Source organism: Chrysochloris asiatica, unplaced genomic scaffold, assembly GCF_000296735.1.
Source record: "Chrysochloris asiatica unplaced genomic scaffold, ChrAsi1.0 scaffold00094, whole genome shotgun sequence".
Classification (NCBI taxonomy): Eukaryota; Metazoa; Chordata; class Mammalia; order Afrosoricida; family Chrysochloridae; genus Chrysochloris; species Chrysochloris asiatica.
Genome location: NW_006408612.1, coordinates 9,999,145 through 10,022,446, shown reverse-complemented (window position 1 = coordinate 10,022,446; position 23,302 = coordinate 9,999,145). Strand labels below are relative to the sequence as shown.

General features: G+C 38.2%; 1 protein-coding gene across 2 annotated transcripts in view; it reads right to left on the bottom strand.

The window, feature by feature from the left end:
* Nucleotides 1-16,625: 16,625 nt before the first annotated feature.
* Nucleotides 16,626-23,302, bottom strand: part of AGPS (alkylglycerone phosphate synthase) — a 184,428-nt gene continuing 177,751 nt past the window's right edge. The window contains exon 20 of one of the 2 annotated variants that reach the window (XM_006866676.1): nucleotides 16,626-16,837. In XM_006866676.1, coding sequence (XP_006866738.1) covers nucleotides 16,716-16,837 — 122 coding nt within the window. In that variant the 3' untranslated portion in view covers nucleotides 16,626-16,715. The remainder of the gene's footprint in view (nucleotides 16,838-23,302) is intronic. The other variant, XM_006866677.1, reaches the window with a different exon arrangement.

Sequence of the window (23,302 nt, the reverse complement as noted above, 5' to 3'; positions counted from 1 at the left end):
AGAAGAATTTTACTATTTGTTTCCTACCCTGCTGTGTCCCCATCACTCTAAATGTTATTAACCTCCACATGATCTGGCTTAGAAAAAAAATTAACTATTATGCTAAATGTTATGAAATTACTGGTTTTCAAAGTTTTTGACCTATAAAAACAACAATTTATTAAGGTTCAATTTAATATTTCAAATGAAATAAGTTGTTTTGTTTTTTGCTTCAGGAAAGAACCACTTAGCCACATGTTTGTGTTGTAGATGATGTGTAGGGTTGAGACTCATAGTAACCATATGTACAACAGAATGAAACAGTGCCTGGCCCTGAACCATCCTCATAGGTACCCAAGTGAAGTGTATTCAGTATAAGTCCTCTGCTGTATGACTTATTCTGAGGCTGAAATTTTATCAAATCCATGGTAACTTCTAGCTCATTGTCCAACATGTGGTGGTGAATTTCTGACTTGGAATTATCTGAGCTGCTGCCATTTACCATTGATGCTTTGGTTCCACATTTGAAGGACAATAATGACTTCTTCAGTGCCTTCCATAGCACACTCTGTCTCCTGGGAATGTTCTGTCTTTAACAACTTTTGTACTAAAAGTGTTGCTGTTTCTTTGGTGGCTTTGTGGTTGTCTCAACCTACACAGTCCCTTGAGATTCAGGAAGTAAATGCATTGGAATCTTTTTTTTCAACAGCCACATTTCAATTCTGTTCATTTCCCTCCCATTTCCTCTAAAGCAAAGCAGTTTTTTTGTGAAAAAACAAGACAAAACAAAAACTTGTGTGAGTAATGCTAACCACCCCAAAGCAAATGTTTTCCAGATTTCTTTTTGCAAATAGCCCAGCCTTTATTCAGCCACAGTTTATTTACCCAGGTGCTGTGTATTTGTGGTGTGCATGTATGTGTGATTTAGCTTTTCAGAACATAAAAAGCTTTTCAGAACAGTTTTTAACCCCTTGGCACTGGGCAGTTGGAATTTCCTGGTTAGTAATGCACCGGGAAAGCCCAACTGCTCCTACCACTGAGTAAAGGAGTAAAGGTCAAGCATAGCATCTGCCCCCTTCCTTACCCTAACTCTCCAGGGAGGCCTCCATCCTAGAATGACAGATTGCTGCCTGGCAACAGCAGGATCCACATGACAGCCAGGAGGAAGGAGACTGGGAAAACAGAGGGGCTTCCTGATGCTGCAGACACTTTCTGTCCTTTATTTTCAGCATACAGATCTTTCAACTTATGTTCTAACAGGCAAATGGCTACAGTTATCCCATGTTTTGTCATTTGAATCAGTCTCCACTCCTATAAGCTCTGACAAAAAGCTTCGCTTCATGCTCTTACATATGGAAGTGCTAACAATGCTTTCTTCACAAGATTTATCTATATTCCTGAAACTTTTACTCCTTAAACTTTCCTCTTAATATCTGTGTGGTCTATTAGAATTGGTTCAAATATTAAATCTAGTATTTCATAATGTTAGTCAATCCCTTGGTCTCCACATACATATAAGCAGAATATGGGCATGTGTTTTACACAAGCAATTAGAGCCACTTTCTGAGAAGAATCACCAAGTACAGACTTTTTTGAACAGTGACATGCCCCCAGATTTATAGTCCTTGTAACAGCCTCTCTTTGAATGTGGCCTCAGCTATGGCAGGTGTGTTTATGGCAGGTGTGTTTATACTAATCCCATTTATGAAAGTCAAGTGTGCAGTGGCTAACTCTAACTCATTCCTGTAAAGCAGACAACAGGGAATTGGGAGGACTGTGTGGAGGCATCTCATCTGGATATGACACACCTGCAGTCATAGATGACACCCCTACTAGAGGGGTTATATAGGGACATATATGAGGGCACTTCAAATCGTTCCAGAGAAAATTCCTGTATCTTTTAATACCATTTTTTCCACTAACTTTTTGAAGAACCCTTGTAGGTATGGCTTCTTAGACCTCAAAGTAGCTCTTTAGATGAAATCGAGACAAAATTGTTATAAGTTTTGCTTACAGTTAGAATAATTTATTTCAGTTTACACACAGAAGACAATGGGGTTGTTGTTGCTGTTAGGACCTATTGAATCAGTACCAACTCATGGCCACCATATGCACAACAGAATGAAACACTGCCTGGTCCTGTGCCAAACTCACAGTCACTGCTACATATGAGCCCATCACTGCTGCCACTGTGCCAATCACCTCGTTGGGGGGGGTGGTCTTCCTCTTTTTCCTCCTACCCTCCATTTTACCAAATGTATATTTCTCCAAGGACTGGTTCCTCCTGACAATATGTCCTAAATATGAGAGTTGAAGTCTGGCCATCCTGGCTTCCAGGGAGCATTCTGGCTGAACTTCTTCCAACACAGATTGGTTTGTTCTTTTGGCAGTTAGCATGGTGCTTTTAATGTTCTCTATCTACTCCAACACCATGAATCAAATGCATCAATTCTTCTACGGTCTTTCTCATTCACCGTACAACTTTCACAAGCATATAAGGTTAGGCTTGGGTCAGGCGCACCTTAGTCCTCAACTGACATCTTTGCTTTTGAACACTTTAAGGAGGTCTTTTGTAACAGATTTGTCTAATGCAATACATTGTTTGATTTCTTAACTGCTGTTTCCATGAGTGTTGATGGTTGATCTGAGCAAAATAAAGTCTTTGACAACTTTAATCTTTTCTCCATTTATAGTGATGTTATTTATTGGTCCAGTGGTGAGAATTTTTGTTTTCTTTACAACCCATATTGAAGGCTGTGGTCTTAGATCTTCATCAGTTAATTATTTTAAGTCCTCTTGGCTTTCAGCAAGCAAGGTTGTATCATCTCAATATCACATGTTGTTAATGAGTCTTCCTCCTATCCTGATGCCATGTTTTTCTTCATATAAGAATTTAGAGATCATCCCAAGTACAGATTTGATACATTAGACACAGAAGACCAAAGACTAGAAGAGTTGTGGGATGACATCAAGAACATCATACAGGAAGAAAGCAAAAGGTCATTAAGAAAGAAAGAAGAAAAAGGCCAAAATGGATGTCAGAAGAGACTCTGAAATTTGCTCTCCAGTGTAGACATGCTAAAGCAAATGGAAGAAATGAGAGGTAAAAGAGCTGAATAGAAAATTTCAAAAGGCAGCTTGAGAAGACAAAGTCAAATATTATAAAGAAATGTACCAAAATGGAAGAATACATTCAGCATTCCTCAAACTGAGGGAACTGAAGAGAAAATGCAAGCCCCCACTTGCAATATTGAAGGATTCTATGGAGTCCTGGTGTGGTGCTGTGGGCTAATGCACTGGACTTCAAAGTCGTCTGAACCACAAGGTCCGTGGTTCAAGCTCCAGCCACTCCTTGGAAACTATGGGTTGGAACCAACTCAATAGCACTGAACAACAACATGGGCAAATATCTTATGATGCAGAAAACATCATAAGAAGATGGTAGCAATACACAGAGTCACTGTATCAAAAAGAAATGGTCGATGTTCAACCATTTCAAGAGATAGCATATGATCAAAAGCCAGTGATACTGAAGAAAGATGTCCAAGGTGTAATGAATGCACTGGCAAAGAACAAGGCTCTGGGAATTGATGGAATACAAATTGAAATCTTTCAACAAAGTGAGGAAGCATTGGAGTCACTGACTCATCTATGCCAAGAAATTTGGAAGACAACTAGCTGGCCAACTGAGATCCGTATTTGTGCCCATTCCAAAGAGAGGTGACCCAATGGAATGTGGACATCATCAGACAATATCATTAATATCCCATACGAGCAAAAGTTTGCTAAAGATAATTTTTTAAAGGCTGAAACCATACATTGACAGAGAATGTCCTGAAGAGGACACAGAATGAAAGACATCATTGCTGATGTTAGATGGATCTTGGCTGAAAGTAGAGAATACCAGAAAGATGTCTACCTGTGCTTTATTGACTATACAAAGGCTTTCAATTGTGTGGATCATGACAAACTATGGACAGCAATGCAGAGAATGAGTATTCCAGAACACTTCATTGTGCTCATGAGGAACCTATACATAGACCAAAAGGCAGTTGTTGAAATAGCACAAGGGTACACTGAATGATTTAAAATCAGGAAAAGTGTGTTCCAGGGTTGTATTCTTTCACCATACTTATTCTAATCTGTATGCTGACCAAATAATCCAAGAAGCTGGATTATATGAAGAAAAATGTGGCAATGGGGTAGAAGCCCAAATAAGTTTATTAAGAAACCAGAGATTTAAAAACAGGGTCCAATGGCTTTGAGGCGAAGCTTTAAGAGGCAACTCTGCTCCATAATCCTCCCTGGATCATGCCCAGGCTGGTATCCAGGAGAGGTAGCACTGCTGGAAGTCTGACCCCTTTGTAAATAGGTTGTAGGTATCTAACCTACCTGATTTTAAAAGGATAAAATCACCAATGAGAACACTTTTCTCTCAAGTGAACAGCTTTTAAAAATACAATGTTTTTGTTTACGCTCCTGAATCTTTCCTTGATTTAATTAACTGGGTGATCAGAACGCTTCTGGAAGGCTCTTTTCCTGAGGGTATTCTCTGCCTTACTGAGCAACTTCCTGGCACTGGATTGATTTACAGCTCTCTATCCACCATCCATTTACTGCCTTTTATCCCTTATTAACCTACCTCTGAGCTCTGGTAGCGTAGTGGTTACGAATTGGGCTGCGAACCTTAAGGTCAGCGGTTCGAAACTACCAGCTGCTCTGCGGGAGAAAGATAAGGCTTTCTACTCCCGTAAAGATTTACACCCTCGAAAACCCTGTACAGGGTCGCTATGGGTCGGAACCGACTCAACGGCAATTAACAACAACAACAACCTACCTCTGAAGGAGCTCTGGTAGCAGAGTGGTTACGAATCGGGCTGCTGACCTCAAGGTCGGCAGTACGAAACTACCAGTCATTCCGCGGGAGAAAGATGAGGCTTTCTGCTCCCATAAAGATTTACAGCCTCGGAAACCCTGTGCAGGGCCGCTATGAGTCAGAACCGACTCCACGGTACTTAACAACAGCCTGCCTCTGAGATTAACGTGATGTTTGGGTTAGCTGGAGTTTTCATTAATTGAGCTATGTATGGCCTTAGTATTAGCATATTTTGTGATTAGTCAGTGACTCTTGGTTCTTGGTTGTCCAACCACATAGGCACCATGACTAAACTCCTCAGATTCTAAGCATGTAGTTTCTTTCTAGGTGTAAAGTTTTGAGTACCCCAATTAATTCATCTTTCAGTAGCAGCCTTCATTAATTCTTTTTTTTTTTTTTAGTTTTTATTGTGAATTGAATGATAGTTTACATGGGAGAATATCAGTTTTTTCCACTCGTCTTATATTTTGTTTCATTGCAATGATTACAATCCCCTCCATGCATCATCATTCAACAGTATTTGCTTCTATTCCCTCTGGTTGTTGTTGTTGTTTTTGATGTACACAAAAATACTCAGGAATGTATGATTATTTAAACACCCAAAGGGCACATTCTGCAAGCTTACCTCCTGGCTTCCAGCACACACCCTTTCTCTATCCATGAGTCTGGAGTCCTCAGCTCCCTCTCTCCATGCCATCATCTCTGCCTCCATCTCTGGTGTCGCTGCTTCTCTGGATAGGCTCCCCCATTCTGCACATGCTCTCTCCCTTGATGGTCCTAGGGTCCTCTATTTCTGGACTGTAAGATTAACTACTCCTCCTGTTTTTGTTACAAAACTTAACCTTTACAGTTGTGACATTTGCAGTTAGTCATGATAACAATTACTATTGAATCCTAAGAATCTTATACTCATCTTCTTTCACCAGACCCATCTAGACAAGATGAAAACTATTTAGTGGGGATTCTACCTTCCCCACATTCTGAAACTAAACTTCCGTGAAAACTTGTAAACCAGTCACTTCGTGCCTTTATAGCCTCCCCTCTCAACCCCCATTTTAGGTAGCCAATGTCTAAGTTGCCTATCCCTATCAACCCTGTGTACAGAGGGAATGGGAATGATCCTTGATATGAAGACTCCTTCCCTCTCAATTTGTAGTTTAAGCTACTACATCCTTAAGTATAGGTCAAATTAATCAAATTGTAGTGATTTACACTCATTTCCTTTATCAAAATTTTTTTTTTTTGTCTTCCTCTAGGGAAGTTTTGATCATCCAGCCATTGAAGCTTAGTCAAATGGGTACTATCTGCAAGTTTGGGCTTTCTTGTGCATCTCTCCTCCCTTCATATCAGATGCTTCATTCTCAGCTCTAGTCCTCCATGACTATATCCTTGTCCATGGGTTCAGAAGTCCCCAGGTCTCATCATATTTTGAACCAATCAGCCCTTCCTCCTCTCTCTCATCTCCAAGTCAACCAACAGGAGCTATGGAACATGGTTGAACTCAGCCCACATCTCCATTGCTACTTTTCCTCCTCTTCCACTCACCAGTAGACCAACATGGTCATCAGCAAGCTTACATGCCTGCTAGTGTATTACCTTTGAGTTTCAGTTTTGGGAGGGGGGTTATCCTGAAGGGACTTGATTGCTTGCCTTGATGGCTCCCCAGTGAAAAACTTGCTTGTTCTTGTGGTAGCCAATCAGATTGCCATTTTTGTTTTTTATTTTTCCTGCTGGTCTTTCTTTCAAGAAGTATCTTCTGTTCCTATAGCTGCACCAGGTTACTCTGCTTGTCCTTTCAAGGGGGAGTTTCCCACCTCAGAAGATTCTGGATGGGGATCAGGATTCCACCTAAGGTCTTCTATACTACAAAGGTTCTGCAAGAAGCCTATTTCAATGGGCAAGTTCTAGTACCCCTTTTAGGTATTCTAATCAGGTATGGCTTTGTGGGTTAATGCATCAGACTGCAAAGCCATTTTAACTGCAAGGTCGGCGGTTCAAGCTCATCAGCTGCTCCTTGGAAACCCTATACAGGGTTGCTATGGGTCGGAATTGACTCGACGGCACTTAACAACAATAACAACAACCAGTTACGGGCAGTAGCAGCCTTAATTCTTAAATCAATAGTATACTTGTTACTTGCCAAAGAACCTAGATTGTCTCTAGGTTATAATAAAGTATCTTTCATCTTAAGCATTTCTTTCAATTTCTAATCTTTTTATAGGAAGATGTATGAGATGGCTTCAAAAGTTCATGGGAAAATTCCATTATCTTTTCATTCCATTTTCCATAAACTTTTTGAATCTCCTCTTAAAACTTACAGAAACAGGTTGTTGTTGTTATTTCAAGAGCAGCTCAAACGAGTGCAATGTTAAGCTATAAATATGTATTAAGTCTATTAGACACAGCACTTCCATTTAGGGGTTTCATATTAAACCTGAAAACGTATTACTTAGAACATTGTGGATTAAACCTTTACAGAGAAAGCTAATATCTGAGATGGAAGTCTTTCTGGCATTTCTGTGGCATATAGCAGTGAACATAATACCTGTATTTGCTATACTAGAGTGGTGTTAAGTGCCATCGAGTTGGTTCCAATTCATAGCGACCCTGTATAGGGTTTCCAAGGAGCAGCTGGTGAGCTGAAATTGCCAACCTTCAGGTTCAAACCAACTTTGCAGTCCAGCGCATTAACCCACAGCGCCACAACAGGACTCCATACTGGAGTAGAAAACTCCATTTCCTTACTTGTGCCTTTGAGGACAAGGACTAATAGAATCAAAAATCAAATCAGTTGTCTTGGAGTCACTTCCCACTTATTGTGACTCCCATGTGTGCAGAGAACTGTACTCCACAAGATGTTCAAGAAGCAGACCACCAGGTTCTTCTTTCACGATTCCTTCATGTGGGTTTGAACTGCCACTCAGGGGGCTCTGAATCTTTGTGTACAAAATGTAAAACCATGAGGGAGGCAATAGCATGTCAAGTGGAAGTATACCGGTCTTGCAAGCTGGATGCTCTTTCATGGATGTGTTACCAAGCAGGTAGTATCTCCAGGTATCCGCATTACTGGGGTGAAAGTCTACACACTACATGTCTCATTTTTACTTATGACTCAAAGCTGGATATGATAGGAAATATTCTTGCTAAGAGTCAAGATCCTAAAAGAGTTTGAAAAAATTTGAACCAAACTCAGATCAGTGTTGGTAAGGATAAATATAAATAGAACTTTAACAATTCAGCCTGTGGTATGAGCAAAAGGGATTCATTTTGCTAAAATCCAAGTTCAGTTTGAGTTGATAGTAAAATTATCTACCACAAATGCATTATGTGACTAAAGGAAGAGAAACATTAGTCCTGCTCTGAAATACTTGTATCCAGAGCTAGGTGCCTTATTTTAAAAACATTGAACTAGCACATGTGGAAAGAAATTAGGAAAATGAAGGGTCTAGAAACTGACATGGAGTCCTGCTGTCGTGCTGTAGGACAAGCACTGAACTGGTTAACAACAAGACTGGTGGTTCAAACCCACCAGCTGCTCTTTGGAAATCCTATACAAGGTTACGATGAGCTAGAAGCAACTCAATGGCACTTAACAACAGAAATTGACATGAGTAAAAGTTGACCGGAGATCTGAACATTTACTATGACTAAATTCCTAGTCACAGCAAATGTAAAAATGGTTCTGTGTTTGTGGCCTAGGCGTTTGGGAGTTGGGTAGTGTGATAGTTAAGGCTTTGTTTTCACTTGACTGGGCAGGATTCTCTGTGGTTTAGCAGCTGAGATGTAGTTATCCCCCATGACGAGATCTAATAGAATGTCATCTACTCCATGAAGAGATCTTCTGTGAGCAGTCAATCCACTTTCCTTGGGACTGTGACCTGCTTCTAATATATTGGACAACTGGGAACAACTTGCTTTCTTTCTGCTGGCTCTGGATCCTGCACCTGACTCATCATCCAATCTCCAGTTCTTTGGACTTGAGCCAGTGGCCTGCTCTATTATCCGCCTCTGGCTCAAGTCTGCACTAGAAGTTGTGAGCAGCCTGCCTTTTTACCTGCTGCCATCTGCCATGCTAATCTTAAGTCATCTGACCCATGGATTTGGAATTTACCTACCTGTACAACTGTGAGTCATTTCCTTGATATACATTTCTCTTTATATATACATATTAAGCCCACTGGGTTTTGTTTCTCTAGAGAAACCATTCTAAGCCAAGTAGTTATAATACACAGGATGGAAATAAGAGATGATTTCTGTGGTGCCATGGATTGATTTTATGTGGTCTTTGTAGCCATGGCCTTGTAACCCCCATAGAATGACTGCCTGCACCACTATCTTCTAAGGGATGGTCAATTTACTACGTTCTTTTTGGTCCAGCTCAGGAACTGGTAGGTTTTGCTGTTCTATTAGGCTTATGTATGAATCAATCCTAGAGATTTGGCATGGGGTACCTACTATCCAGAATAATCTGGAATGGAATGCATCTTTTGGGCTGGGGGTTCCTGCACTGAGGACCTCCTAAACTTGGAAGAGAGCTGTAAAGTGGACAGAGATGGCAGACTCCATGGAGTGGTTGTGATGGGCATGCTGGTCCACAGTGAGCTGGCAGTGCACCTCCGAGCAGGTTTGCCTGCTACTAAGTGATGTCACACTTGCTCATGCAGGGCCGAGGCCAGAGTGTGCCCCATGCAACACACTGTCCTCACTGGGCAGCACAAGCCTGGATAGTATCACGACAAGAGAGAGCCACATGGACCTGTGCAGCAGTGGGCCCTGCAGCAGAGCACAGGAGATCCAGTGCAGGAGTCTCCCAGGCAGCAAGGCAAAGGCCCAGAGGCAAGGCAGAAGCGTACGGGGTCCAGGTGCCCAGGCAATGTGGTGGTAGCCAGAGGCTTTGCTGATATGAACACAGCATATGATCTAAACCATGGCATGCCTGTACAACCTAAGAATGGGCATATGTGATCTGGAGAAAGTTAAGATTTCCCCCTTTGAGAATCTGTTAGTTTTACTGTTTGCTTTCTATGATCATTGGTTTCACTTTGCCAATACCATGTTAAATGTCTTGTGTTTACAGCTCAATTGCAGATGAACACAGCACCCATAGAATGAGTGATGCCAGTGGGTACAAATGTCTCATTCCTAGCAGTATTATGACTGCTTGGAAGTTTGATGCTCAGGCTGTCTGTATGTGCACAACATAACATTTCTAAAGTCTTTTGTCTGAGCTTGTACAAACCAGTTATAGATGCTTTCTGTTAACTAACAGAAGAGCTAAGATCATAAGTGCTAAGTGATTCTCGTAATGTACCTTTTAGACTGAGTTCAACAGGTCTGATATGCAGTCATTTCAGAGCCCAACACCTTCCCTCTCCAACATGGGAGCTGCAGGCAGAGGCAAAACCAACCTCTATGCTCGTGCCCTTCACTACGAGAGAAGCTGCTCGCACCAATGGCTGTAACCTACCCATTTCTCCAAGTACCTGAGACAGCAGGATGCTTTCAACAATGGCTAGCAGGAATTGTCATCAAATAAGCAACACTTTCGTAACAATGATTGGTTTTGGTTTTGTTTTATTTTTTCCCAGCACATATTAAAAATCACACATGGGCATTTGCTCATACAGTCTAGGAAAACCAATAAAAGAAGAATTTGAACATACACTGAAAGCACAGTACATAGACTATGTGTTGAGCCCTTGTGGAAAACAGTATGGCTCAGTTTGAATTGACAAAAGCTATGCTGGAATTTATCATCAGGGATTTCCCTTCCCACTACATATTCACTTTTAGACTATCAATGTGAAGAGAATAATTGTATGCATCAGTTACAGCAGTATAATGGCTTACATACAAGTGCTTATCCACATGTAGTTCCCAAAAGATTACTACAGTACTGGCAGGAATATGTACTGCCTTGGAGGAAGACTTGGGATAAGGTATTATTCAAGTTATATCAGAGCCAAAATAGTTCACAGGCTTAGCAGAAAGAACAAAAATTAAGAAGAAAAAAACCCCAAAAACCTATACATATTTTTTGTAAGATTTACTATTGTCCAGGAACAGAGATAGTCATTATTCTGAAGGCACCATCACACAAAAAAGGACTGACACACAACATAAGAAATAGAAACCCCCCTCACAGGCTCTGCTCCTCAGGGAGCTATGTGAACAAACATCCAGAAGCATGTGGTAGGCATGTCAGGGACTGGGTGAGTCTGCCACAGCCACCAAGCTATTTTAGGGCGGTCATGTTGGGACAGCAGGGATGAAAGTACCTAGAGAGCCCACTGACTGGTTAGATGTATGTGAGAGTACAGGTCCACTGTGCAGTTACTTTAATGTGCTAGAGAAAGTGACCACCAGCGTTTCCACGGACAGCTAATTAATGCCTGACAAGTTCCTCAAGAGGAGTAGCTTGGACCGCCAAACAATCTCTGCCTTTAAAAACCTATCCTCTTCCACTCGTTTTAAATAATGGCTATTTCATGAAAAGAAAAGAAAACAAAACAATCCCAACAAGGCACTGTGAGCTTTGGGGAATATTCTTTAAACTAACTTAAAAAAAAAAAAAATTATAGAAACTGTTTATCAGTAGGAGCATTTCATGTCCTTTCTGGATATGCAAACAAACATATTTTAAGGATTAAACATGTTCTATAGGAGTTCACAAGGAGCTCTGGTAACAAACATAGTGGTTATGAGTTGGGCTGCCAACTTCAAGGTCAGCAGTTCTAAACTACCAGCAGTTCCACAGGAGAAAGATGAGGCGTCTGCTCTCATGAAGATTTACAGCCTCGGAAACCCTGTGCAGGGTCACAATGAGTCGGAACTGATTCCACGGTACTTAACAACAACCACAACATAGGAGTTCAGATTGTTCACAAACAGGAAACCACTACCAACAGTAAGATATAGTGAAAACATGTACGTTGTTAAGAAATCCATAGTAAAACAATTTTTCTTTCCCCTGTCTCTCTGTTTTGGAATTTCAGTCTCTGAAAACATGTTTAATGATATCTACTGCATGATTTTTCTTCCTTATGGAACAAAAAAAGCTCATTTAATTTGGGAATCAAAAAGGAACCTTTTTATGTTAGTAGTACTAAATTTCATAATTCTTTGATGGTTCTTTGGCTTCAATGTTATGTATCTCTGTATTATAATCACTGGTCCTTACATTTATGAAAGAATTAATTGTGTGGTTAGTAGAATAAAAGAGTGCCCATTCTTTGAGAATCTTCCAAAGTTCAAAAGGGAATGCTTCAAGTTCATAGGAGACTAAACATTTCCGAAGAATTAATTTAAAAATAGAGACTGATAAAACCTAGCTAACAATAATATACTCAGATATAAATCGAAAAGGATTTAGTCATATTTAAGTTGCACCTGGTGATTATGTTACATCAATGAAATTATAACAAAGAATCCTCCACTTTCAAATCAGTGGAAACATGGATGAACTTAAGACAAAACCCATACGCAAACAAAACCAACACTTTCACACTCCCTTTGAAGAAAAAAATCTTAAGACGCAGGTCCTTTTTATTAATAATATAAATTTCTGTAATCTTTTGACATTACAAGTAATTTTTACAGTTAAATTTCATACTAAAGACAAACATTGTTTGGCTTAGGGAGCAGAAAAGATGAGTAACTTACATCCTTCATATCAGACACTATATTTCAACATAGTGAGAAAACCTTTTATGCTTTCTAGATTTCAGCATGTATGTATGAAAGATGTTTATTTTTCAGGAAATTGAAATGAGTAACAAATGAATTTTCTGACATGTGGTTAATTTGGAAAGATGGTGCCTTTAGTAAAGCTAAGCTTCCGTAATTCATAAAGCCAAAAGTGAAACAAACACTCTGGATTCTTAAACTCTACATGACATTTCTAATTTTCAACTTTCCCACATCATAAACTAAGCCCTACTAAAAAAAGCAAAGTTACTAAAGATTAAGTGGTGAATAAAAAGCCTCAGTTTAAAAAATGTAGATATGCTTTCCACTGCATTCCATGTTGGCTGCCTCAACCCCAGCAGCACACGCATTCTGTGAATCAATTTAAATAAATAACCGTTTTCTACATCTATACGGAATAGCAGCTCACCAAAACTAAGCCTCCACTTGAATGGGTCATGTCACAAACTTCTGATTGGGACTGCACTTCTCTGATCAACTATGGTTAAGAAGGTTCAGCTATAAAAGAACACGACAAAGGAAACTCTTTGGGGCTAACCCACAGAGAAATTTTGAAAATTCAAGCTAGACTTAGCAGTTACTAATAGAATATTCTTAGAAAGAGATTCCATTGCAACCATCTATACACTGATGGAAGCTAATCCTTTATTGGGCTTTCATGTTCCAAAATACATCAATCAGCTACGCACTCTAAAAGGCTATCAGCTTGATCAATCACTTTTAAATGATAGTAAAATATTATGTAAGCAATTTCAGGAAGACAACTACCAATTCCTCAGAAAAGGATAACTGACTCCTTCATGGTAAAATGCTGGGCACAATACATCTATAGCTGTGGAAGCTGAAAAAACTCAAGTAACTTCCTGTCAGTGGAAACCCACTCATACACTGTAAATTGCACCAAACTTTAAGGCAAGTTACCCTACGGGTCAATAAAGCCTGTTCAAGTTGAGTCTTTAGTAATCATGCCATTTCTCACTATCAGTAAGTTCCCATTCTCCACTAAAACCTCAATCCAAATGTGACATTGTCAAATTTGAGGAAAGTATAACTAATTTAGGAATGCCAAATACATGTGATGTTCTAAAAACCAAGTAAGCTGCGAGCTTTTAATATCTAACAAATATATTCAAAACGCATAGAGAAACCTTACAAAAATAACTTTTTCTTAGCTTTTACCTTTTATGAAGCCATTTCAGATACTTGAGTTAAAAGGCAAAAGTTAAATGCTTCTGTGAATTTTCATGAACTCAGTCCTCCATAAAGTATGTACCCAGGCATCTTTCAGAATCAAGTGTGTGAAATTGGGAGATAGGTTTTCTTATTTACTAAATCAGAATAAAAGAGTATTGATGAATATTCATGTGTTTCAAAATGATCCCTGTAGAAATTATTCAGACTACAAAATGTAATCATCACTATAAAACCAAGGTTGGGGAATCCTGCATACAAGGAAAAAAATAAAATTAAAATAAATCAGTTATTTCCATAAGGTTCATACAGAAGAGTGAAGACAGTGACTCCAGGTATTACACTAATGTTTGTTTTTGTGAGGTGCTGTTGAGTTGGTTCTGATTCAATAATCCTATGAACAACAGAAGGAAACATTGTCCCGTCCTGTGCCATCCACACAATCATGGTTTGAGCCCATCACTGCAGCCATTGTGTCAATTCATCCTGTTGAGGGTCTTCTTTTTCACTGACCCTCTAACTTTACTCAGCATGATGTCCTTCTCCTCCAGGGCCTGGCACCTCTGATAACATGTCCAAAGTAAGTAAGACAAAGTCTGATTATCTTTACTTCTAAGGAGAGTTCTGGTTGTACTATTATATTTCTAGTTTCTTAATGCCAAGTAAGGACTCTTCATGTGGTATTGGACTATAAACCATAAGGTCAGTGGTTCAAAGCCATCAGTTGCTCCTTGGAAACCCTATACAGGGTCACTATGAGTCAGAACCAACTCAACGGCACTTCACAACAAACCAAGTAGAAGAGTCTGGTGGTACAGTGGTTAAGATGCTTGACTGCTACCTGAAAGAGGATCGGTCTGAACCAGGAGCAGCTCTGAGAGAGGAAGATGTGGCAGTCTACTTCGGTAAAGACTTTTAATCTTGGAAACTCTACAGGGGCACTTCTCTGTCCTATATGGCTGCTATGAGTTGGCCTGGACTTGATGGTAGTGGGCTGGATTTGGGGTTTTACTTATTAATACCAAATAGAGATTTCTGAGTTTACTGAAATCTGAACTCCCTGAAAGATTATGTTGTACCAATCACATGCAAGGATGGATCTGCTCATGAATCTGTAAATTTTAATTTTTAGAAAATGACTTATACACATGTGCACACTTTTTAAAATTGACTCAGGACACATGTATATACTTCCAGTGATATTAGCGCCTTGTCTAATTTTACACTTTGATCACTAATTAGATAAATTACTTTCAGAGACAATTTTCCTTAAGTGTCCAACTAATTTTTTTTTTTTTTTTTTAATCAAGATTTTTAAGTATAGATCTGCTGGAATTTTTGTCCTTAAAAATAAATCATCAAAGGAGAAGCAGTTTCTAATAAATATATATTTAGCTTTGTTGTTAAACTAATATTTAATTTTGATTTACATACAGACTTAAGTTTATTAGTTTGAGGCCAATTTAAATAGTTAAAAATTATTTATCATTTGAAGTCTTAAAAATATCATTCTGTCAATTTAAAAATTTTCTCTTTTCTGATTAAGGCTACTTCAGATATAAAAGGTACCAAACTGCCCAAAACTACTTTGGAGCTGTTGCTACATAGTTTGTCCTTTAAAAGAATCATCTGTAATATATTGACTTAGAATAGCTGATCAAGTATTCATTTTAAAAAATTATCAAAAGTTAAGTATTGCATTAAGAAAAGAATCCATCTCAAAAATCATGAACCTCGGGCAGGCAGTAATTCAAAGTAATTATTTCACTTATTGTAAGATCCAGGTTTGAATGTAAAAATACTTGCTCAATGAGATTAATGTTCTTCCTATTGTTTAAGAAATATGATATTTCAAACTTTTGATTATGGTATATGTATTACTACATTACATTTTTAAAAAATTTAAGTTAAACCAGTAATTTAAAAAAGGCATTAAACTATTATTAAAAATTAAATGGAAAACTTTACTTTCAGATGAAAATTTGTCAAGCTATTTGGATTAATGAAAAAAAAAATTTTTTTTTTTTTTGTCATTGAAATTGTTGAGGCTTTCAAATTCCAAAGCTGTTTTTTTAATTACATCACCTTTCTACTGCAGATGCTAAGGGTAAGAAGTCTTTCATCTTCTGCTCCTGTTGTAGCTGCTGCTTCTGCATCTCAGCACAAGAAAGTGAAACATTAGGACTCTAAAGTGAAGAAAGACATGAGTTCATGGTAAACCTGTTCTTCACAAACAATGAGTCAGCTTCACTTACAAAGTGTAATGGATGAACTAGTGCACAACAATAGGTTATCTCAGTGATACAAAAATTCAACTCACACCTCAGTAGAAACAAAAACATGTCCCCTAACAGTACAACTTTGTATACTGATGATTTGAGGTTTGGATCTCTCTACTAATTACAAAGAAAAACGCAAGCCAAGCACCTGACAGAACTGGAGGCGTCCCAAATAACAAGCTGCCAATATGCCTTCACAACTATCCTCCCTCAAAAGCCTACTCACCCTAGAATGTGTTCTTAGAAAGCATACATGCAGCTCACTCCTCACTGGAATCCTTTCCTAGACATTGGCTTCCCAAAAACATTCTTTTAAAAGGAGGATAAGGAATAGATGACACCAATATCTGCCTTTTTTTCGCCAAGAGGAAGCTTCAATATAAAACAGCTGGCAGCATCTTCCTTGGATATAAACAATTGGCAGCTTTGTGCTGCCTGAGTAAAACTTTAAATGATAACCATTTGGCTATAAATTGATGCACCTACAATGAGAGATATTTAGGAATACCATCTGTCAATTCATAGATGTGGAAACAAAACAAACTACAGAATGAAAACAAACCTATTTTAAAACCAACAAACAGTCGAAATACAGTCCATGATATATTTGATTACTGGTATAACCATAGTTGAAGAGTTACAAAAAAAAAAAAAGTGACATTTTTGTAACAACAGTAACACATTTATAAAAGATTTTTGTTTCCAAAGATGTTATTGGGGTCCACATATTCCTTGACAGACTTCAGCATCCCAAAGCCGACATCAGAGATACTTTCCTTTAGCCACTGCTTCCGTAACTTGCCCACTGGAAAAACAAAATCAAAAATGCTTCAATATACACTATGATGCTGGGAACCAATCAATCTTGTGACCATGAATGAACAAACACTGTGTGATAAATGCTTTTATTCAAAAATGAGAAATGTTTTGCTTTATTTGATTTATTGAGCCCACCAGACTATCAAGCTCATTAAGCCCAATGTGTTCCCAGGGGAGGCCTGTGCTCCATAGCGTCTCCTTCCTCTGTAAACTATGAAATGGAGATGAAGGAAGCTTCCATTGAGATTATGGCCCATTTTCCAAATAACAAAATGAGAAAAACATGCATTTCAAAAGAACATATACCCTCTTAACTACCAAAACAGGTCAAGGTTTCAGATAAAATGAAGCTAACTAAAATAAAAAATAAAAAAAATTGTTGGGTACAGCATAACAAAAACAACTGGATATATTTTAAGGAGCACAAAAGCTTGAAGAAAAAAAAAATTTCTTTTTGTATTAATTTTAAGTACATTTGCAAGTTGCAACATAATGGTTAGTTTCTTTCTAATGAATCAGAGATTTTTTAAACCACTATATAGATCAAATACCTAACCCATTTTAAACATAATCGTCTACTTTTACATGTTGCATTATGTTTCCCTTTTTTTCCTAGCCCTTGGTAACTCATTCTGCTAATAGTGAAGCAATATAATAGTTAGCAGCATAAATTATATTTTTAAAGGCACTTAATGAAAACCTTTTCTAAGTAGAACTTTTATAAGAAAGAATATGGCGTTAAAAAAACAAAGCAGTATGCTGGCTTACCTATGATAAAGTGGAAAACTTTAAAAATTTATCATTATGATTATTTGTGGTTAGTACTTTTCAACAAATGTTTTATGGTAATAACTGAATTCAAATGGTCATTTTCCTCCAATGCTCATTAATGATTCAAAGTCATCAACAGTGATTTAATCGGCCAGCCAGAATGAGAAGCCTCCCATTACAGTCTCCAGCCTGTCATTATAAGCTGCACTCCCATTTATCAGTATCTGCCTTTTGGAAACCTTAAATACCATTTCAAACTCAACTCAAAGTACCTTTTGTGTCTAGTTCTGCAAGAAATACCAACTTGTTATCAAAATAATAAAAAGCATGGTTCTCCTAGAATGTAAATTATTTCTAGCTTCTAGAAATTAAAAAAAAAAAAAATTGCTAATATTAAGATGGGGCAAGAGCAGGGGGGTTTTAAATTCAAAAAGAAATTTTGTTTAAGAGTACCCTAAAACCAGAGGACAAACAGTACATATTCCTACTCACAAAAACCTAAAACATGTTTGTTCTACCAAGTTTTCTACTATCTCCCTAAGGAAAACAACCCAACAGAATGGTCCAAAGACCCACTTTTCTCAGAATCTGAGTTCTAAAATCTCTTCAATCCTAATGCTTTGTGATTCTTACAAACTTAAAAAAAGTTATAAGTCAGTTATTTCTAGATTTGCCCCAAGGGATTACAAATAAATACATAAGCAGTTACTGTCAGAACAGAAATGGCATTACTCTAAAGCTGCCCACACAGAGGTCGTTCAAGAGAAAGGGGTGAAGAGCAGCCAATGCCAGACTCCGCTGTTATCTGTAATGTAGCTTCACTGAATGTGTCCTGTGGTTATGGATGTAATTGTCCTGAAAAGACTGCAAACAACTGCTCCAACAAGATGGAGCACATTAGAACCTCAGCAGGATGCCCAACAGCTAGCTTGTCTGCCTGGTTTTACACCTCTAGTAATAATGCAATTCCACAAGGAACTGAACCGTTGTCTGAGAAGCCACCCAACAGCCACTGCATATTTAATGAAGTCGCTCACCAAGCGCTAGAAAACAGACGGTGCTTGGAGTGCATCATTAGTTCTGTCAGAAGGATAATTTACACATCTATCTTGTCAAATTTTCTATGGTTTATACTTTTACAATAATCAATCAAACATACATTTGATTAGTGAACTAGAAAGTTAAAAAAAAAAAAAAAAAAGGACAGTATAAGTACAGCCGGTATAGCACGGTCCCTCATCAACATATTTGATAGAAGAGTTTAACCCCTTGGTGGCAGAGGTCTGTGAGCTGTTTCTGCCACTGATAACAGAATTTGAACTGGGGTCAGAAATCCTGGCTTATGCAATTAAAGGGAACAGGAAGCTTTAGTCTGGCCGAACAATTTAAATCAAGTACATTGAGGGATATGCGTCCAAAGAGAAAGCAAAAATTTGAGTAAAAATGTGAAATGAACTTTAAAAATAAACAGGATAATTATTACAAACAGTATTCTTAAGATTTTGCAGAACCATCTTTAACTGCCTTGGAAGAATCAATAAATAAAGAAAAACAATAATGACTAAACACTAAAGGCCCTAATCTAAGAGAGGGCTCTTACATCAAAATGGAATACTTTCATTATAGAGCTAATGTTCCTCAGCAACAGTAATAATGCCCTTTGTATAATCCTTATTATGCACTGCTAAGTATTCAGAAATTAGCTGATTACACTCATCTGTACATGTGTAACACACATCTATATAACCAAATGGTAGTTGCTCAAACATTTGTAGAGTATATTTCCAGAAATGGAAGAAGTGATATTTTTATGTATCATTTAAGTTGCATGATATATTGGAGGAAAAATTGGATGAGTGTAAAAACAGCAACTATTCATCACTCCTGTTTCAACATTCTGTGTATGTGATGTGTATCCACTGAAAACTCAAATGTATATTCATTCATGCCACATGAAGTTTACTCCTCTTTCTAGACCTGGCTCATCTGATATGGGTATTCATGACTAGTGACCCAACTGAGCTTCTTTGATCTCTGCTTCTTTACAAGTATAAACCTAGCCTAAGAGTCAATATTCTTCACAAAACAAACCCACTGATTCACAGTGACTCAAAGTAGGGTTTCTGAGACAGTAAATCTTTCTGGGAGCAGTCTCATCTTTCTTCTGTGGAGCAGCTGCTGGGTTTGAACTTCCAACCTTGCAGTTAGCAGCCTAACACACAGTGCCACCAAGCCTTCCTTTGAAAATAAGATAGGTCCGCTATATTTCACAATTCACGATTATTTTAAATACAACACCAGTTACTTAAGCCAGGTTTTAAGAGTCTTTGGTGATTTAATAAGGATATTAAATAATGGGCCAAATACAGAACATTACAGAATACAAATGGAGGGAAAACATTTTTGTGTGTTTAAATTAAAAATGGAGTTTATCTCTTCATAACTTAATTTTTAATGATGTATTTAAAAGACTGCATAACACAAGTTCTTTCAAAATATACAGTACATTTAAAAGTTTTTACTTTTGAAACAAAAATGGAAGCATCAGAGATAGTCTTCAAAATCACAAGCTGTTCCCTTAGATGTGGCCAGATCTAAGAAATAATTAATTTCTTGGTATGATCAATAGCATAAATGAATGAACAGACACATATGGGGTAGAGGGTTGTATGTGAAAATGTGGACACGGTAGCCAACCTAGCCACTAGAAACTATCTGGAATTATACTCTGTGGCTTAAGGAACTGAAAACTTAGCAGAAATAACAGACAGTGCCACCTAAAAAAGATACATCTGGGGATCTGTTAGCCAGAGTTTCTTAAGCTACAAAATCAAAAAGTTCAGCAGATTACTAAAGCTAAAGCTTAGAAATAAAATTTAGCCAAAGCAGAAGCCATTATTATAACAACTTTCCTTTGAAAGTTCTATGAAGGTCCTGGATACTTATATAACACATTCTATAGGTCAAGCTGAAGCACTGACAACACAGTTGTTGCACATTGGGCGGCACAAAACAACAACATAGGTCAGGTTTAAAAAAGAAAACTTAGATTTAGCTGCTTATAGGAATGAGCCAACACAACCTTACTTGTCTCATGTACTTTGGACATCATTAACAGAAGGGACCAGTCCCTGAAGAAGGTCATAATGCTTGGTAAAGAGGAGGATTCTAAACATGATGGACTGACACAGTGGCTCAAACATAGGAATGACTATGAGGATGCTATAGGACCAGTCAATGTTTTGTTCTGTTGTGTTGCTATGGCAACTACAAGAATGAACTGAGCATCAATTTTGTATTTTATTGATTATGCTTTTGGTGTTTCTAATGAAAGAACTGGAGTCCTGGTATGGTACTGGAGAATAAGCATTGTTGTTGATGTTGTTAGGTGCCATCGAGCCAGTACCGAACAATAGCGACCTTATGCACAGCAGAACGAAACACTGCCTGATCCTAGGCCAATGTCACTACTGTTGCTACGTTTGAGTCATTCGATGCTGCCACTTGGCCAATCCATCTTGTTGGGGGTCTTCCTCTTTTACTCTGACCCCCCACCTTACCAAACATGATATCCTTCTCCAGCGACTGGTCCCTCTTGACAATATGTCCAAAGTATGAGAGATGAAGTTTGGCCATCTTGGCCTCCAAGGAGCACTCTGGCTGCACTTCTTCCAAAATGGATCTGTTGGTTCTTTTGGCAGCCCATAGCACTTTTAATATTCTCCTCCAACACCATAACTCAGAAGCATCAATTCTTCTATGGTCTTCCTTATTCACTGTCCAGTTTTCGCATGCATATGAGGTTGCTGAAAATACCATGTTTAATTCTCAAGCTGACATCTTTGCTCTTCAACATTTTAAAAAGGTCTTGTGAAGCAGACTGGCCTAATGCAATATATCGTTTGATTTCTAGACTGCTGCTTCCATGAGTGTTGATAGTTGATCCAAGAAGAATGAAGTCTTTGACAACTTCAATCTTTTCTCCGTTGATAAGAATGTTGTTTATTGGTCCAGTGGTGAGGATTTTTGTTTTCTTGACATTGAGATGTAATCCATACTGAAGGCTGTGCTCTTTGATCTTCATAAGTAAATGTTTTAAATCCTCTTCACTTTAAGCAAAAAAAGGTTGTATCATCTGCATATCGCAGGTTGTTAATGAGTCTTCCTCCAATCCTGATGCCATGTTTTCTTCATAGGACCAGCTTCTTGTATTATTTGCTCAGCATACAGGTTGAATAAGTATGGTGAAAGAATACAACCTTGTCACACACCTTTCTTAATTTTAAACCATTCAGTGTTCCCATGTTCTGTTCGAACAACTGCTTCTTGGTCCAGGTTCAGATTCCTCATGAGCACAATTATGTGTTCTGGAATACTCATACTTCGCAATGTTGTCCACAGAATAAGCACTGGACACTGGAAATCCTGTACAGAGTTGCTATGAGTTAGAACTGACTTGACAGCATTTAACAACAACAACCATCGAACAACTCTTTGTCGAGTCCTATATCCTGAAGATTTTCTATATGTTGGTTTTTTTAAAATTAATATTCTACTGAGCTTTTTAGTAAAAGTTAACTTAGCAAATTAGGTTCCTAATTAACAATATATATATGTTAATATAGTCAGTTATGCAGACTATATTTTCCACATTGTGTTAGCGTTCTTATGACTTCTGTTCTGGTTGTGCTGATTCCATTAGTCTAGCTTCCCTGCCCCACTGACCAGCTCATCTATGACCATTTGCTCTCTTACAGATGATGTTGTTGTTGTTATGTGCCATGGAGTCGGTTCCGACTCATAGTGACCCTGTACAGGGTTTCCGAGGCTGTAAATCTTTATGGGAGCAGAGAGGCTCATCTTTCTCCCGTGGAATAGCTGGTAGTTTAGAACTGCTGACCTTGTGGTTCACAGCCCGATTCGTAACCACTATGCTAGATGATACGGTTTACTTTATAAGCAAATCATTTATCTGAAAGGTGGCCTCCGGAAATAGTTACAATATAAAGTATAAAGGGCATATCACAGGGCAATAGTATCAAGGGTTCATTTAGTCTCAACCATTCATATAAGTCTAGCCTCTTTAAAAAAAAAAGAATTAAGATTATCATTGTACACATTTTCTCCCATTCTATCTGGGGCCATGTACTGTGTCCCTGGTTAGAATGATCAGGAAAGGTGGCCAGGTACCATCTATCTCTGGGTAAATTAGGCTGTGGCTCATGTAGGTAATTAGCCCAGTGGACTATATGAGGGTAAATCAAAGAGTAGTCCAGTTCATGTGTGAGCATGTATGAACTGGAAACTTTATACAAAACATGTTTAAACCTGTCTCTACAACCAATGATGGCTGTAGACAAACTTGTCTTAGTTTTAATAAGATGCTGTCAAAAAACAAGATGCCTTTTTTGTGCCATAGAAAAAATGCTTCTGATGTCAGGGCTAATATCAAATTCTTAATAAAACTCAAGTAGACATCTTCCCACATCATTGGAGCTCTGAAATGCGTTTTCAGGAATAATAATAATAAAGATTATAGACAGAGCAAGCATTTTAAAGAAGGCCAGGAAGATCTAAAAGATGAATTCCACACAGAGATCAGCTTAGAAGGCTACAGCAACTGTTTTTTTGAATCCCAAATGGGTAATCCAGGAGGCTTATTATGATGTTTTAAGAAAAC